Source organism: Mixophyes fleayi, chromosome 6, assembly GCF_038048845.1.
Source record: "Mixophyes fleayi isolate aMixFle1 chromosome 6, aMixFle1.hap1, whole genome shotgun sequence".
Taxonomy (NCBI): Eukaryota; Metazoa; Chordata; class Amphibia; order Anura; family Limnodynastidae; genus Mixophyes; species Mixophyes fleayi.
The window spans coordinates 38,222,704-38,239,786 of NC_134407.1; the positions used below are offsets into that span (position 1 = coordinate 38,222,704).

General features: G+C 38.7%; 1 protein-coding gene across 2 annotated transcripts; it reads right to left on the reverse strand.

Moving 5' to 3' along the window:
- Window positions 1–7,305: 7,305 nt before the first annotated feature.
- Window positions 7,306–16,404, reverse strand: LOC142161074 (glutathione S-transferase kappa 1-like). Of its 2 annotated transcripts, none has more exons than XM_075216324.1 (8): window positions 16,297–16,404; window positions 15,012–15,093; window positions 11,552–11,680; window positions 11,103–11,203; window positions 10,953–10,988; window positions 10,344–10,460; window positions 8,668–8,761; window positions 7,306–7,783 (listed from the first exon to the last, which is right to left on the reverse strand). In XM_075216324.1, the coding sequence occupies exons 1-8, from the start codon at window positions 16,363–16,365 to the stop codon at window positions 7,740–7,742; spliced, it is 672 nt and encodes a 223-aa protein (XP_075072425.1). In that variant the 5' UTR covers window positions 16,366–16,404; the 3' UTR covers window positions 7,306–7,739. The 2 variants fall into 2 exon arrangements, with proteins under 2 accessions (XP_075072425.1, XP_075072427.1); XM_075216326.1 differs by having other exon boundaries at window positions 14,986–15,093; window positions 16,297–16,385.
- Between the last annotated feature and the right edge of the window lie 679 nt (window positions 16,405–17,083).

Genomic DNA, 17,083 nt, shown 5'->3' on the forward strand with positions numbered 1-17,083 from the left:
TGCTATGGAAAAGTCCTTAGTCACTTGAAACTGTTTACTAGGGAGAGGGTAGTAAACAATTATTTATTATAACATTTACAACAGGTAGTTGTTGTGTGATAAAGTGCAGCAATGTTGGACCTAATAGAGACATCTTATTTTTATATTTACTATAGCTGGGGTATTGTAGCCAGCGGTATGGCATATTATCTCGATAGTCTATTGTCTGTCTGTCAGTAGGTATTTAGTGATGGAGTGTTTCATACACATGATGTAGATGGGGAAATATTTCTGGTATTAGCTTAGTCGCACCTCCCAATTTTTGGGAATCCCGCATCAAGATGGGGGAACGTGGCCGCATCAAGAAGTGGGCTGGCCATGTAATGATGGGGAGTGACCACACCCTGGGAGGGTGCCCTCTGCTCTCCCCCTCTACTCTATAAAGACCTCCACTGCAGTGCGCACCAGTGCGAGCGGCATCTGTGCCATGCAGAGCAGCAGTGAACATATAATACCTTCAAAATGTACCATCCGTGGGATAAACGCTGTCCCGATCAGAATGGCGGGACAGAGCTCTCAATTTGGGACAGTTGTGAGGTATGGTTTAGTGAGTTATTTACAGGCCTGCCATAGGCAAATCGAGGGGGGGGGGGGGGGTAGCTAGTGCCTGGAAACCCCCCATCCAATCCTGGGGCACTGTAAAATTGAGGTGGCTGGACCCTGCCCCCGCTTCACAGGGCTCTGCTTGAAAAGGGAGGGCTGTGTGCACCTAACAGTAGTGCATGCAGCATTTCCCATGTATATTATGGGGATATGAAGAGTTGGAGAGCAGCCAAGCACTGTCTAATATTATAGTCATGCCCCCATGCATGCTGGTCACACCCACTGGTGACATGGTGTGGAAACCCCCCTCTACAAATCCTGCGTTTGCCCCGCCTACATATTATGAAATACCGCATAAGCCAGAACTAGTGACAGGCATTCAGGGGCAGCCGTCTGTTTCTTCTTTTATAATTTTCCAGCTTTTTTCTTGTTTTCTTGAAAAAGGGCTGTCTACCATGTGCAGAGGACCTATTGGTTGTATATGCCCTCCTGTATCTTTTATTATATAGAGTACTCTTTCTAGCTTTCTGCCATGTTTTTATATAATGAGCAGATCATTTTTTCCTATTGCTCTTTGAAATGTTACAAAACTTCTCTATGGATTCAATTGGTTACAATGCAGAGAGCACAGTAGAGCTGTATGATATCCCAGGGCAACCTGAATTAACTACTCTGCTTACGCATATTATTAGCTTATTTAATCCATTGCTGAAAAGCACAAAATTCAGTGTATTTTTCCAATACCTACAGAAAGGCATGCACAGGCCAGTGAATTATAGATATTTGCAGTGGACAACACATTTAAGTTCTTGTTGTTAATTTGTAATTATATATCTTTTTTTCCTTTCTTATGTTACATGTATGTGTACTTCCAGATGTGTTGGGACGCACATGCCTGACAGCAAAACTAATATCCATGATCAGTCTAAATGACTATGAGGAACACATTTAGTAAGATGTGGTGGAGGTTGAGGCTATCTGACTCCCATTTATGTTTTGACTAAATTAACCTGGGCTCAGGTATTTAACAGAATTATAATATAGCCTTTACTAATCGCTTCATTATTTGAGCATGAGCTACTAGGTCCAAAATAAAGTTGCAGTTAATGTTGAAGAAATGAAATGTCTCAAGAGGTGAAACGGGTCATGTTGGCATACCAGTATTTTTCTAATACCCCTTCTGAGGTGCCACTAAAGATCTATATGTGGAGGATTATCTTAAAATGTATGAGAATAATCTAATTTACCGGGCCAAAAATTATCCCATATTCTTAAACAAGTGTGATGCCCCCTTTAGGTGGAAGTGTGGAGTCACACCTCTCGGGATGTGGCTAAAGTATTCTTTGACTTGTACTGAGGGAGATTGACTCCAGTCTAAGACTTTGGTATGAACCCATCTGTTCACTAGGGTCAGAAATAATGTGCACTCATCCAGTGTTTTTAAAACCTCGGCAGTCCCCCACACAGAGCAGCAGCTGCTGACATGAAGGAGATGTAGCATTTTCCATGTGAAGTTGCTAGCTGCAGCTCCTCCATGGTACCAGGAGTGTGGTGCGTGGCTATGTTCTCACAGCCAAGTGTCAAACTCCCACTCCCAGAAAGAGAGGTCCCCACCTCTAGGTTATCAGCGGGGATGGGGCCCCTCTCCCAATGAGGGAGTCATCATCATCATCATCATCATCTACACTACTTAGAGAACCCCCAGGGCAAACGCTAGACCTGAATATAAGCTGTTCATGTTTGTGTCCAAGCTAGTACTGTAAATGCTCAAATGTGTCTGAGTTATGAGTGAAATGCTCACTACTCATACAATTCTATGTGTTATTGCTTTCACAAATAGTGTGATGAGTTCTGGAGCTGATAAAATGTGATAATGTTTATTGTAGCATAGACACACAGGTTTAAACAAGGTTATGGAGACCTAGTGACTAGGGAGTAGAATGGTAACAGCAATAAATGGTAAACAATCTGATGAAGAAACAAGACAAATACAGTAACAATTATTTGGAAAAGTAGTCCTGAATGATGGGAGTAGTAGTCCAATGACACAGCGTAGAAATACTGGGTAGGACACCAGCAGCAGGAAGTCTGACTCAGTGGGTGATACACAGGTAGTTGGTAGAATAGAGGCTGGCATAGATGTAGCAAGGTATACAGGATACACTCTGTGAAATACTGTACAGGACAGCAGTAGTATCTCTGACTGGCAGTCGCTTCTGGGAACTCAGACTGGGCACTTCTCTTAGAGACCTCAGCCAAAGAGGCAATGACCAAAACCCCAGCACGAGGCAATGACCAAAACCCCAGAACATGAGGCAATGTCTGAACCCTCAGAATACGTGGCAACGACCAGACCTTCGGATCATGAGGAAACAAGTGGCCCCTCGGATCATGAGACAAAGACTGGACCCTCATAACAGGAGAATGAGGCTTGAACTTCAGAACAGGAGACAGAGACTGGAGTAGAAGGCAGCAGCTCTTCTGGAACGAGCATAAAAGACGAGACTCCTTCTGGAAGTAAATGAAAATAAGGAACTCTCACTGTTGGAGTGAGTGACAGCTTGCAAATTGGAGTGACAGAACCCCTCTGGAGTAAGCTGGAGGGACAGACCCCTCTGTGAAGCTGGTTTGTGGGCTCTATGGAGCAGAATTACCCCTTGAGCAGGAGATGGAGGCACAACCGCCTCTAGATCAGGTATCGGAAGTGAGACCCCTCTGAAATAGGAATGGAAGGTGAGACACTCTCTGATGCAGGTGCCAGTTTTATTCACTTCCTGGGATAGGCATAGGTTGTAGCTACTTATGCATGGTGGGGGCATGGACCAATAGGCTTGAATGGAGCCTTATTATTGGGAGGGGGGGGGCAGAATCCGATATGACCCCAAGGGTTAGATTTGCTAAAACTTCTAGTAAGTAAAAGTGGAGGTGTTGCCCATAGCAACCAATCAAATTCTACCTATCATTTTCTAGCATGTCCAAGTTACATGATAGCTAGAAGAAGATTGGTTGCTATGGGCAACACCCCCACTTTTTTTGGGGAAGTAAATATAGCCTTAAGCATCCATCTGTTGACTTCGAGTTTCCAAGCGATAATATGTTTGGAAATGGGAACATCAAGATCTCTGGAGATTGATTTGTAGCCTTGAGATTGTTCATGCTTAGCTACAATCATCTGTCTGACCTCCTAGGACAGTTCTCTGACTTTCTTTTCCCCATTCTCATTGAAGCACACACAGTGACAAAACAGGATAATGAGTCATTTTCTCTATTCAGGATTGCTTAATAATGAATTTTTACATTGTAGACACCTGCTACTCACAAGTGAGTTCAGTTCCAAAGTGAAGGAGAATCACCTACTTAAAATCTAATTATGTCTAACTACTACTTTCTAACCCTAAGCCTAAAACATACCAATAATTTTATCCGACCCATTTAATGATTTCTCAGTGTGGGGATAAGCTACGACTTTGCTTTCTGTGTAGATCCTAGACATGACATCTGCATGCAGTGCCACTTTGTACCATCTTAGCCCATAACATATTATCTTGTATTTAAAGGGACATAGACTGAGGAGAGAAAAGTATATTTGTATCCCTTTATAAAGCATCTTGAACATGAAGATTTATTTTGGACACCAAATCACAGAAAAAAAAAAAAAACATCCTGTACAAAGAAAGCAAAAAGTTTATTTACTGTAAGATCGGTGACACTGTGGTAAGAACTTATATTGGCTGACATTGTAAAATGATGCAACCAAGCCTGGAAAGCTTCTTAGCAAAACTGTTACCATTACTGAAAACATTTTTAAACCTTTTTCCAACAACACCATTTTTTCTTTGTTATTTTACCAAATTGTGGACTTTCATTAGCTCCCATGGCTTATAAATCTGCAGACATGTCAACAGTGTGTTCTCAGGAAAGTAAACTGAATGAATGAGGAAATCGTCTCCACTTTTCAAATACTGTCCATGAACAGGTAAATTGGTCTACTTGAAATAACTTGTATTTTAAACCCTGCCTTTATTAGCTTATGTATAAATAAAAACAATCAATATTGCTATAAGACAGTGTGCTATGCTACATTTAAATGTAATCTAAATGACTATAATTAATCTAAATTACTAATTTAACTAAGTATGAAAAATATTGTTATGTTTGCAGCATTGTTGTTTTATATATGCATTTATTCCTGTGTAAACTCCACCCTAGGGCCAGCCTAGTATCAGCTTAACTGAACAACTCAGGCCTCTGTAGTTAGTTATCTATGGACTTTGGGTAATGACAGAAGGTCTCCATCTTTAGTTCTCACATATTATGACAGAGAGGCAGTATATTTCTCCTTTTCACACAGCTTTGATGGCAAGATTTTCTGTCAAGTTATGGCGTTATGCCATGTCTTCATGTTATGAATCATATCTGTTCATATTGTGATTGTATTCTACCATTTGTTTATTATAGTTTTACCGCTCAAATTAATATGTTCCTTACTACTAAAATAACACCATACTTCAGATCTTCACATCTAGACTGGATTATTAAAGTAGAAGTGGTTCTGGGGTCTGTCTGATTATATTCAGATCAAAGGAAAGTTTATAGTGAGGACAGAACAAATATTTAAAGCTCAAGCTCAAATATATTTGGCAGGTATGCCAATAAAATAGTTTGCTCAAGTAATGTGTTCTTGTGTTAAGGAATGATAGTCACCTAAAACTATTGTATTATAAAGAGCCTCTCCACTGAAGTTTTTCTTTGTGTTTTTAGTACTTTGTCTAAAACGGCACTTACATTTCTTGTGGTTGTCTTCAGGAACTTCGTAGCTGCTAACTTTTTTTTTTTTTTTATCTGCGAGGGAAATGTTGGGTTTACTGTGTTGGACGATATTGTCAAAAGACCCTTCTTGTGCTAACTGAGCGGTGTCCATCTGAGAGGGACAGCCAAGACAAAATAAGGGCTCAGTCTAGACACAGTTCACACGTAGTAGCTCGCACTCAGCTTGTTAAACAATACTGAAATTAATAACATCTGAAAGAGATGCCATGCATGGGAAATATTTAACATACTAAACAACAGAAACACTAAAAACACAGAGTATAAGTTAGTTTTACTGAATGTTCTCACTGCTGTTGGCACTGTGTCCGCGGCAGACTAGGAGCTTGGCTACTCTGATAAAAGCCCTTTTGATATGGAATGCTTTTGATGCCACAGGGAGAAGGTCAAAGAAACTTCAGGTTTTCAGCAGGCTCATCTCGGATGCATTAATATAGTACTGCAGAATAACAATCACCCAATACCACTGGTACTGGAAGAATGCCCTTGTTCTTAGTGATGGATAGTTGTGCTAGACAGGAATAGCAATCTCCAGTCTGAGCTTCTGTTTGATCCCAGCAACCACCCACCTCCTCCAGGGAAACTGATAAGTATGTGTAAGAAATTACCCAATAACCTGATCAGTGTAGGAATGTGGTACGATAAAATAAAATTCCTTGTGGTGGGGCTTAAGGACCTGTTGTTTCTGCATAACATGATGAATGTGTTAAAAGTAACATTGACTGTGGACAGTTGAAACCTAGGGCCTGATTCATTAAGGAACTTAAATTAAGACGTTTCTTATTTAAGTCTCCTGGACAAAACCATGTTACAATACAAGGGGTGAAAATTAGTTTTCTGTTTTGCACATAAGGTAAATACTGACTGTTTTTTCATGTAGAACACAAATATCAACTTTAAATTTCAGTGTACAAATAAGCTATCAAGTATTTGTGTGCTACATGAAAAAACAGTCAGTATTTAACTTATGTGCAAAACAGAATACTAATTTTCACCCCTTGCATTGTAACATGGTTTTGTCCAGGAGACTTAAATAAGAAGTTTCTTAAGTTAAGATCCTTAATGAATAAGGCCCCTAGTGTGATACCATGTTCACTTAGCATTATTAAGTGCCCTGGTAGCCCCATTTCACCACATGCATGCATAGCAGCCCCAGAATAATTACAAAGCACCTGTAGGGCACCCATACTGGTATGTACTGCCATTCTCTTACCCACAGCTTCAGTCTGGCACATTGTAAGCAGTGCATATGGCAACTGTACAATAGTGGTATGTTCCTAGATGAGAAAACAGGTATCCTGCTTGTGCTGATTCCCCAAACATAAAAGTTAGCAGTTGCATAGCTGCTGAAAAACACCTAAGAAGGTTAAAGATGAAGAACATATCAAACAGTTTTTTAACACTAGGAAAATCTGCAGGCATTACATACGCCATACAGTAAAGTTATACTTGCAATGCCATAGCTAATCAAATGGTTTGCAGTTGAATCATTGTACATATATGAGGTTGAGCAGAGGTAACTGGCAGTAACTAGCAGAACAATACATATGCGGTGGCATAGCACAGAACTGCAAGTGATCGGCAGTTACCTCCACTCAATGCACTTATGCTAAAAAAAAAACAAGAACATAAAATAAATTAAGTAAAGAAGGGAATGCATCGAACAGATCCTTAACCATCCCCAGTGCAACACAGCCCAGGCTAGTTTCCTTTATAAAAGGGAAACCATGAGCATGGGGTCCTCTTGCCCCATGGGTTAAAATGTTGAGTGTATCTTTTTAAAACTAAATACAACAAAAAAAATAGTGAACAACCCCTTAAGTGTGTAGTGATACGATAGTATGAAATCGCACAAAGCAAAATGTAGCAGATGCCCTGCAGATATAAACACAAATATAATCAACAATAGTGTAATTTAATAGTAAAACACTCAATGGTCAACAATCTGAAACAATGCAGACTGAAATTATTAACCAAGGCAGAATTAGTGGCAGTTATGGCTTAACTATGAATTGCCCAATGACCCAGAATTAACTTGGAAGTCTTCTTTCGGATCTGCAATTCAAGTTAAAATATGTTTAACTAATGTACTGTTGGCTATAGGCCAATTATACGATTTTTGCTAAAATACTGTACATCATATAATTATGCAATTACTCTATTAATTATTAAAACAGTCCTGTCAATTCAATTGGTTTTCAGCTTGTAGTACACAATTTTGCTGATAAAAGGATCAGTGGGACCCATACTAAACCGCACAAGGAGGAACGGTTAACTGGTTTTTAGCCCCCCTGTAGCCTCAGCATGTTGTCAAGACGTCTTCTCTTGTGTTACAGTCTGGGTTTTTGTGGCACTGGTCCCAACCATTTTTCACCTACAAGAAAAGGGGAGATATATTACATTACATTAAAATGGAGAACTTTCTCTTCTGGAGTTTCCCTTTCTGTCTCTGAGGTTTCTTACACATTTTAATGATGGATCAAAAGAAGATCACTGAATCGGTCGTTAAATGGAACCAACACAAAGATATAAATATGTTAAATTGCATATATTTGGGAATGTTCTTGCAGTTTCCAATATGAAAAGAGTGGCATAAGTAGTATTTACATTCTATCTATTGATATAAATTGCTGTCAATTAAGTAAATAGCTGAAGGGCCAATGAACAGCTACGAGAGTCTAAGAGTATCTCACCAATCAGAGAGACTATAAAAAGGTCTATAAAAGGAAGCGGCAGATCAGATCAGCCCACATCAGGTGGGGTTTCTGGGAGAAAGTGGAGCACAGATGACATCCACCTAGGAACAGGAGTGAGGAATGGCTTGGGGACCTCTGTAATGAAACGCTGTGCAATGTGGATGACAATCCCACCTCTCTGTGCAATGTGGCTAGTAATAATGGAGTCTATGTAATATAATGTCCCCTTCTTAGTAAATAATTCAGTCTCAGATTTAGCCTGCAATATGCACTCGGCAAACAAGGTGGTGCAGGGTAAAATTTTGCAATGAGGACTCCTGAAATACCCCACCAATAATTTGAAATGGTCTTTCTTAGAAATAAGGGGGCATTATCTGCAGAATCAATAAATTGTTTCTTTAGAAAACAGAGGTATTCAGACAACCTATGAAAATTTCAGCTACTGCAGTTGACCTTTTAGTATAACATAAAATATATTTTAAGGTTTATTTTCAACATACATGCATGGCTGTTCAAAACAAGTAGTGTGAAATGTGTTATTAAATTGTATGTATAAACTGACCAAGCTCATTCGCTAGAAGCTCAAAGCGATCAGATCCAAAATATAGCTGGGGCTTGTCATTTATATGAGCCACAATAGAAGGCATACCAAAAATCTGCAATGACATAGGAAAAAAAAAATCAAAATAAAATAAAGACGATAAAATATATTAGAAATGTACTGAGATGTAACAGACAAATAGTAAATTCATAGTACATGCTCGCAATATGCTTCAATGCAACATAAAGGGTCTGTGTCATTAAGAAGAGAGCAAGGCAAAAAAAGGAGTAAATTTGAACCTGGACAAACCATGTTACAATGCAAGTTGGTGTAAATTAGTTTATTATTTTGCACATAAGTAAAATACTGGCTGGTTTTTCATTTAGCAAACAAATACTTAATAGCTTTATTTTTACACTGAAATTTAAAATTGATCTAGGAAATGCCCTATCCCAACTATAAATCTCCCTCTACATTTTAAATTTACCTCCCCCTCCAATGCAACATGGTTTTGCCGAGGTGCAAAGTTACTCTTTTTTTTTTGCTTTGGCCCAAAGTGTTTTAGCTTTGCCTTTGCAGCACGACTATTTTTCCTTCCAGTTTCCTGTGCCAACAGTGATTATTATTTAACTAGGATACTCCCCTCCAACCAAGGAGACCAAAATAATTTAGCAGTTATTTAAACCTACTTCATCTACTTTGAAGAATTCAATGTAATGAATGGTATACAGTGGATTTTGCAGAAGTCAAACCAATAGCAAGTCAAGGGTTATGACAATGGATTAATTCTAATGAGTTCTGAATTCCTCTGGCAGCTTTGCCTGTAAAATACTAAATACTAAGGGCTACAATATGGGCGCATCATCATCAACATTAATTTATATAGCGCCAGCAAGTTCCGTAGCGCTTTACAATTGGGAACAAACACTAATAAGACAATACTGGGTAATACATACAGACAGAGAGGTAAGAGAACCCTGCTCGCAAGCTTACAATCTATAGGAGCACCACTTTTCTGTAAATATGAAGTACTCACAAAACCAAAAGAGAGTTTATATATATATATATATATATATATATATATATATATATATATATATATATATATATTCTGATAAAGTACGGCACTGCTGAATCAATCTTGCTGTTTATTTGGGAAGTGTCAGGATACCATAAACAGCAATTTTCATGACAATTTCACCCACAGTCCTACGTCTTGCTAAACAGTAGTTTCCTTACTACTAGCCGGCCACTAACTGGCATCGGTGGCCCCACCCACAAATTCAAACCGTGCTTTCATTCCTCCACCATAGCACTACAAACAAATCACAACACAACAAACCAATTACTACACCCATGTGCTACACCTGTATGTGTGTGTGCTAGAAGAAGTACCCAGAGGGAATTTACCCTGTCTGCATCCTGCTCCTGCAGACTAACTGGGTTTTTACCTATTTCCCTATAGGAGAGGTGTGGCAAATAAGCCTCTTTGCCACAATATATATATATAATTTTTGTTTTTACTGAACAGAAATATAAAATACCTTTAGTAAATTGGGCTGTGCAATAATGCAATAGTTTGTGGGGCCTTTCAAGTAGTATATGGGGAGCATAAAACTGCAAGAGTGAAAACTGCAAATGTTATGGCCTAAGACAATAACTTACAAACACCACAGATCCTGCTCATCACTACTTACCCCATACGCCAAAGCTTTGTCTGTGGTTTCCTTGAGTCTGTTTTTAACTTCTGGAGAAGATAATGTGCTCAACAACTTTTTAGCCTGATCTCCGGGCATCCCTGCTTTTTTAGCAGCCTATAAAAGTCATATTTAGAGCATAAAAAAATAAATAAAAATATTACAGATTATAAGATAACAACTTGTAGTAAAACATCTGTGTATCCATGAGATATTCTAAGTAATTATGGCTAATGCCATGAGAAGTAGCAACCGGCACAAAATTATTTCAAATGTTGTGTGCATGTGAATCATAATTATGTACTTAAGAAGTGGAAAGTGCCAATTTATAAATAAACATGTTGTACCCGTATGGCAGTTTCATTCATGTTAATCAAAAGCAGAAACAACAAACAGACTTATTCACCAACATTGCAAAAAGGTTCATATCTGCACCAAAACCATAACAACCAATCAGACGTTAGCTTTTATTGGTCTAGACAAAGAAAGAGGATGTTGCATTGGTTGCTATATTTGCAACGCAGATTTGCACCTTTGCACAATGTTAGTAACTTGCCGTCAAACACTGAATAAATACAAAGATGCACAGGCCAACTGTAGCATTATTACCTCCAGTATACTTTCTGGTTCTGTAATATCTTTATCCTGTTGGAACACAATAACATGAAATCAGAAATAAAACCTATGCAGTAACACCACCTATGCAGTAGTGAATTATAAATAAGGTTGAGAGACTCTAGTAAATGAAGTGACACCAACCTCAGACCAGATCCGCATCCACAGCTCCCGGGAAACTGGCTCTAGGAATTCTGGATGTGACATCTGAACAGCAGTGACAAAGCGCATGGCTGCGAGACTGCCTGTGAAAATGGACTCTGAAACATTACTGGGAAGAAGTGGAGCATGGAAACAGGGACAAATCATTGGTTTTCTTGGAATAGGAATCTAATGGTCACTTGGGTCAGTGCAACAAAGGTTTATAGAAAACAATCATACACTGTACATTTTCTTACGTACAAGCATAATGCTACCATCATTTTGAAAGTGATAACCAGGACTTGGTGTGCAACATTTATGAAAACTTGTTCAAGAGAAAAATGCAATGTAATCAATAGCAACCAAGCCAACAACCATCATGGTCCCTTAAATCAAACATGGACCTGGTCACTGACTAAAGAAACATGTTACAGGTCAATTTTAATACTAACCTTTCTTAATGACAACATGGAAGAAATCACTTGGTTGCTGCAGAGGAACCTGGTAAAACTTGGACATTTTCTCCAAATCCTGTGTCATGTATGCTCCTTTACTTGGAACCATGGCAGGAGGTTTGTTACCTGTATCAGAAAACAACACCATTTTCCATCTCTTCTGTGTACTGCCAGTATACCGAAACAATGTTTATTATGGACATACAAATAGATGATTAGGTCATTTTTAGATAGATCAACTACTGCAATATATTGCCTACACAAAATAATAATTTGTACAGTACATATTAGACCCGGATCAAAATGGGCTGGTAAAGAATAGTATGACATACTGACACTTCCCGCAGCTCAATCTCAACTCACCACTCAATTTGTCTCCAATGTAGAAGCCATAGAGGGTGAGCTATTTACATAGGCTTCAGTGCATTTTGGTCTACAGAAAAATGTCTGCCGCGTTTATAACTTAGTCATTAATACAGACATACTGTAAAATACATGATAATTCACCTGAAAATGATGTTCTAGCAAAACTTTATTTAGGAACTTTCCCTCAGCAGAATGAACAAACCAAGAGTTCTACTACACTATTGTCAGCATCTATCCCAGGACACAGTTAAGTCTATGGGCTAGATTTACTAAGCTGCGGGTTTGAAAAAGTGGGGATGTTGCCTATAGCAACCAATCAGATTCTAGCTTTCATTTATTTAGTGCTTTCTACAAAATGACAGCTAGAATCTGATTGGTTGCTATGGGCAACATCCCCACTTTTTCAAACCCGCAGCTTAGTAAATCTAGCCCTATGTGTTTGTAGAAGTGTGTGTATCTGTCTATACGTGTGTCAGATGTGTGTGCATCAGTCTGTGTGAACCATGTAAGTACAGTATATATAGAAAAGGTCACATGTAAATAAAGATGAATAAGGTGCAATTAGGATAAAACAGATTAACAATTCAGAATGAAGTGCTGTAACTCTGTGATATGTGACTAAGGACTCTGGCTCCATGAGAAAGCAGCATAAGACTCTACAAACAACATAATATATCTATGTATTCAGCTATGTGTGGTCACAACACTGGATGCAACACTTTACTCTGAATTGTTATTCTGTTTTATTCTAATCACACTTTACTTATCTTGTACCTGACCTTACATACTTACTTGAATTTTGTTTTGTATGAGACATTCGCAGTTGACAGTATACCATGCTACTTCTAGTTCTCTATCCATAGACAGAGCTCTGACCCCTAACACATCCCCATGTGTCTGTCTGTGGGTCCAATTATGTGACATGAGAGAGGTAGGCGACACAGAGAACTAATTATAGTGAATACAAAGACCTAGTAAGCGCTGTCACTTAATATGTCTTTGTATTGTATTCAATAGTGGGGTGTGAGGAAAAATGAGCGGGGATTTCTGTAAAATCTTCGCCGCAAAGTGTTTCTCAGATGTTCCGGGGACACTCTGCAGCTCATTGAATCTCCCCCATAATCTGAGTACTAGTGTGAGAACTCACCAATTATAAAGTTATTTTGTATGTTAACCCCTTCCCTACTTAGCAGCCGAGATGTTCCTTATATATAGGTATTTTACCATCACTGACAGCAATACACAGCCTTTGTTATTTATTAATGTTATACAGTGCCTTTACTAGTTCTTTAAATTCCCACACGCCACATTTTGGTAAAATAACTTTATTGCACCCAAAAATTTTAAAATTATAAATGTTAGAAATTATAAAATTATAATGTTAGAAGTCACCACTGTGGCCTTGTCGCAGAACACCTCTGTGGATCCTAATATCCTTTTTGTGTACATTATATGTTATATAGTAAAACTAAAAGATATTTGGTTGTAAATTTGAGCACCACACACATGAACAGGTTTCTCTTTCATAAACAAACAATTACAAGCTATACAATGGTATAGTAGTTGAACAGGGGTGGAGTGGCCCTGAGCATAGAGACCCACATACTATTAGTTTGTTAGTGACAGCATCACGCACCTATGCATGACATGTCTAAGTCCAACCATTGACTGAAGATCATCCGTGAAGCGCAAACTGGCTACTCAATTTGTACGAATGTTTCTAGATTTCCACCAGGGTGCATAGTATTGTGAAGCCAGATGACCGCATTTGTGGAAGAGCAGTAGTTGTACAGGCAGAGGGTAAGAGTTGGACTGAATTGAAGCATTTCCAGTATAGTATAGGAACAGGCGCAGCAATGTACCTTATTTTTCAGCGCAGTTCCGTAATAAGAATTAATTTTGAGAGAGCGAGATTGTTATAATGAGATAAAGAGGCAGGGAGGGGTGCATTTTTAGGGTCAACCCATCCACCCAACCACACACTACAGCCAACCAAAATGATAAGAGTAAGAAGTAACCAGGACTCCCCTTCACCAGCCAACAAGTCCCAAACGTTTTTCCATGCTGAACACTTGCCTTTAAGTAGAAAAGTGAATTTTGTATATATCTGAAAAACATTAAGGGGTATGGAACTGGATGTGAGTTACACTTTAGCACAGTGAACCTCCGAAAGACTTTTCTTCCTTTCAGCACACAAAGGCACTCTTACTTTGCAGAGTATGGAGAGGAGGTGAGCACATTAATAAGTGCTTGGGTGGACCACACATCATCATCATCACCATTTATTTATATAGCGCCACTTATTCCGCAGCGGTGTACAGAGAACTCACTCACATCAGTCCCTGCCCCACTGGAGCTTACAGTCTAAATTTCCTAACATATACACACACACACACACACACACACACACACACAGACTAGGGTCAATTTTGATGGCAGCCAATTAACCTACTAGTATGTTTTTGAAGTGTGGGAGGAAACCGGAGCACCCGGAGGAAACCCACACAAACACTGGGAGAACATACAAACTCCTCACAGATAAGGCTATGGTCGGGAACTGAACTCAAGACCCCAGCGCTGTGAGGCAGAAGTGCTAACCACTGAGCCACCGTGCTGCCACACAGGCTGATTGGCATAAAACTCAACATTACACTGAGACAAACTTCACTATGGACCCAGGGCTCCTGACTTGCTAGTCTAGTGGTGAGTAAAACCACAGAGATCCCCAGCAGTATCAAGCAGAAAATACACACAATAATCTTTATGTTTTTGCTATTAGGAAACTGTAGAACTCAAGTAAAACATATATCTCCTTGTTATCTTTATAATTCAAAGTCCAAGTGAAAGAGCCATATCCTGGAGACAACACTTAATCGCTCATATACGAACATAGAGTAATAGATTTTCTGGGTAATACACACTGTTAGAAGGCCATGCCTTGATAAGGGTCTAGTGCATGCCAAACTTATAGTGAGTGTCAGTGTCATGTTTATAACATGATACAGGAATCACAGGTCTATAAAGAAGAACCACGTGATTTCTCATCCCCTTGTGTGTCTGCTTACCGCTCTTATTGTATTTTGTTACATACCAGATGCATGCATTATTCCCCCAAGGAACCCAGGGCGTAATTGAATATCTACATTCCATATGTTCTTATACCGGAACAGGACCTGTTACAGAGAGAAAAACAGCATGAATCCACATGTAAAAGGTGAGGATATCTACTAATCCGCAAATCCTGTGTAGTTTCACTATTTATACGGCTGACATTTACAATGAATGTGTGCATGTACAATTTTAGTTTAAGCTCATTAATATAAATGTAACATGAATTTGCCTGACTTTTATATACTTATATAAAATAATTTTTTAGGCTATTGTAAATTGCCATTTTTTGGTTTTGTGACCCTCTGCCTTTTGTCAGGACACTTTCTACAAAATAGCACTGGTAGTATGCAAACGATTTGCTGGACAACACTCTGTCTCTCCAATCCTTGACGTCCTCTTCTAGATTATCAAAACATTCAAAGGTTCTGCCTGTATGTCAATATAGTAAGATTTTTTTTTTTTTATTCGTTACTGTTGTTAACCATTCTATGAGAAGGTTGAAGTGCTTTTGCATCCACACTGTTTTCTTTAGGCTAGCATGCTGTGCCGTTATGAGAGAGTGTGCACAGCAAGTAGACATAATCTAGTAGGCGAGTACCGGGGCCCCATCTCCAGGGCTCTCTCATACCGTTACCACATAAGCGGTGGGTATGCATGGACATAACCCAGAATAAGCACGATTTGTTTTCATTTTCACCATGCACATTGAAAAAAAAAATGGATGGAGAATCCCATTACAGACATTTTTTATGTGTATTTTTTATAATATTGAGCATTTCACAAATCTTGCCATTTCTCTTTGAGTACAGCAAACTGAAGTGGTACATTTATGTGTCTCTTTCTCTCTGTATACATAAATGGGGACTTTGCTACACAAGATATGTGCTCAAGCTTTGTTACTGATTGGTTACTGCGATATTAAAGAGAAAAAGTAACATTTTAATTAAGTAGAAACACTTTCATTTATCTCCATTGATTACCACCATGAATACTGTATACACACACTGTATATATACACACACACACAGACATCCTTATTTAGATCTCACAATACCAACAGTACTCAAGCAATTCCCAGTTAGTCACATTCATTCCTTTACCCTCAGATAAATTGTGTCTAATAAAGTTACAGAGCAAGAATAAAAGAAAACAATAGATCTGCAGCAGAGAACTAGGTTTATTGTACATCCGTTGTTGTTAGGTTACAGCTTACAGTATAATTGCACATATGGCTGTATCTAGAAAAAAGGTGAATATATACAGACCTCAAACCCCAACCAGGAATATGGGGAGACCACATCATAGAACAGCTCAATCACCCTCCGCTGAGACATGTCTGCAGACTTTACAAACCAAGATGCATTGTGGGACGGGAACAACCTTTACTCCTTCTGCAATTGGGTGACCTTGTTGTGGCTCGATGAGGTTACTGCTGCCATCTACTGGTGTTTTTAATGTTTGCCTTCAACATGAAAACAGACTCAAAACAGTATAATGTGTGACAGCTGCAAATACACAGTAGCCAATGCTGCATTAAAGCAACTGGAAGCCCTGGACTAGGAGACCTTGGGATGCCCAACCCTTAATAGCATCTGATGACGATAAACAAAACTTCATTCTCTTCTTTAATGAATAAAAGTAGAACATTGCTGACATGTTAGCATTGATAACAAGATTGTTTTGTAAACTTATTAAAAGTCATAAATATATAAAGCATGAAATTAATGAAGATGTTCACACAGAACATTCATAAGGGAATTATAGCTGTCTTATAACATTACATTATATACAAGGTCAGAACAGTTTCTTTTGAGCTTTTTGGATGCAAACGTAGCACTTAGATCATTAAAAAACAGTTTTGTACTTTACATCCAGTAGAGTAATTTTTGCTTGCTGCTCAATTTCATCAAAATTGTCCCGAGTGTTTGACACTAACTGCAATAGTGAGCTTTAAAGATTTGCACAATGAAATTCACAAACTTTGGAGCGCCTTGCTAAGTTTATGAAATTATTCTAGAAAATGTGTCCAAAAATGTGAAGCACGGAAATTAA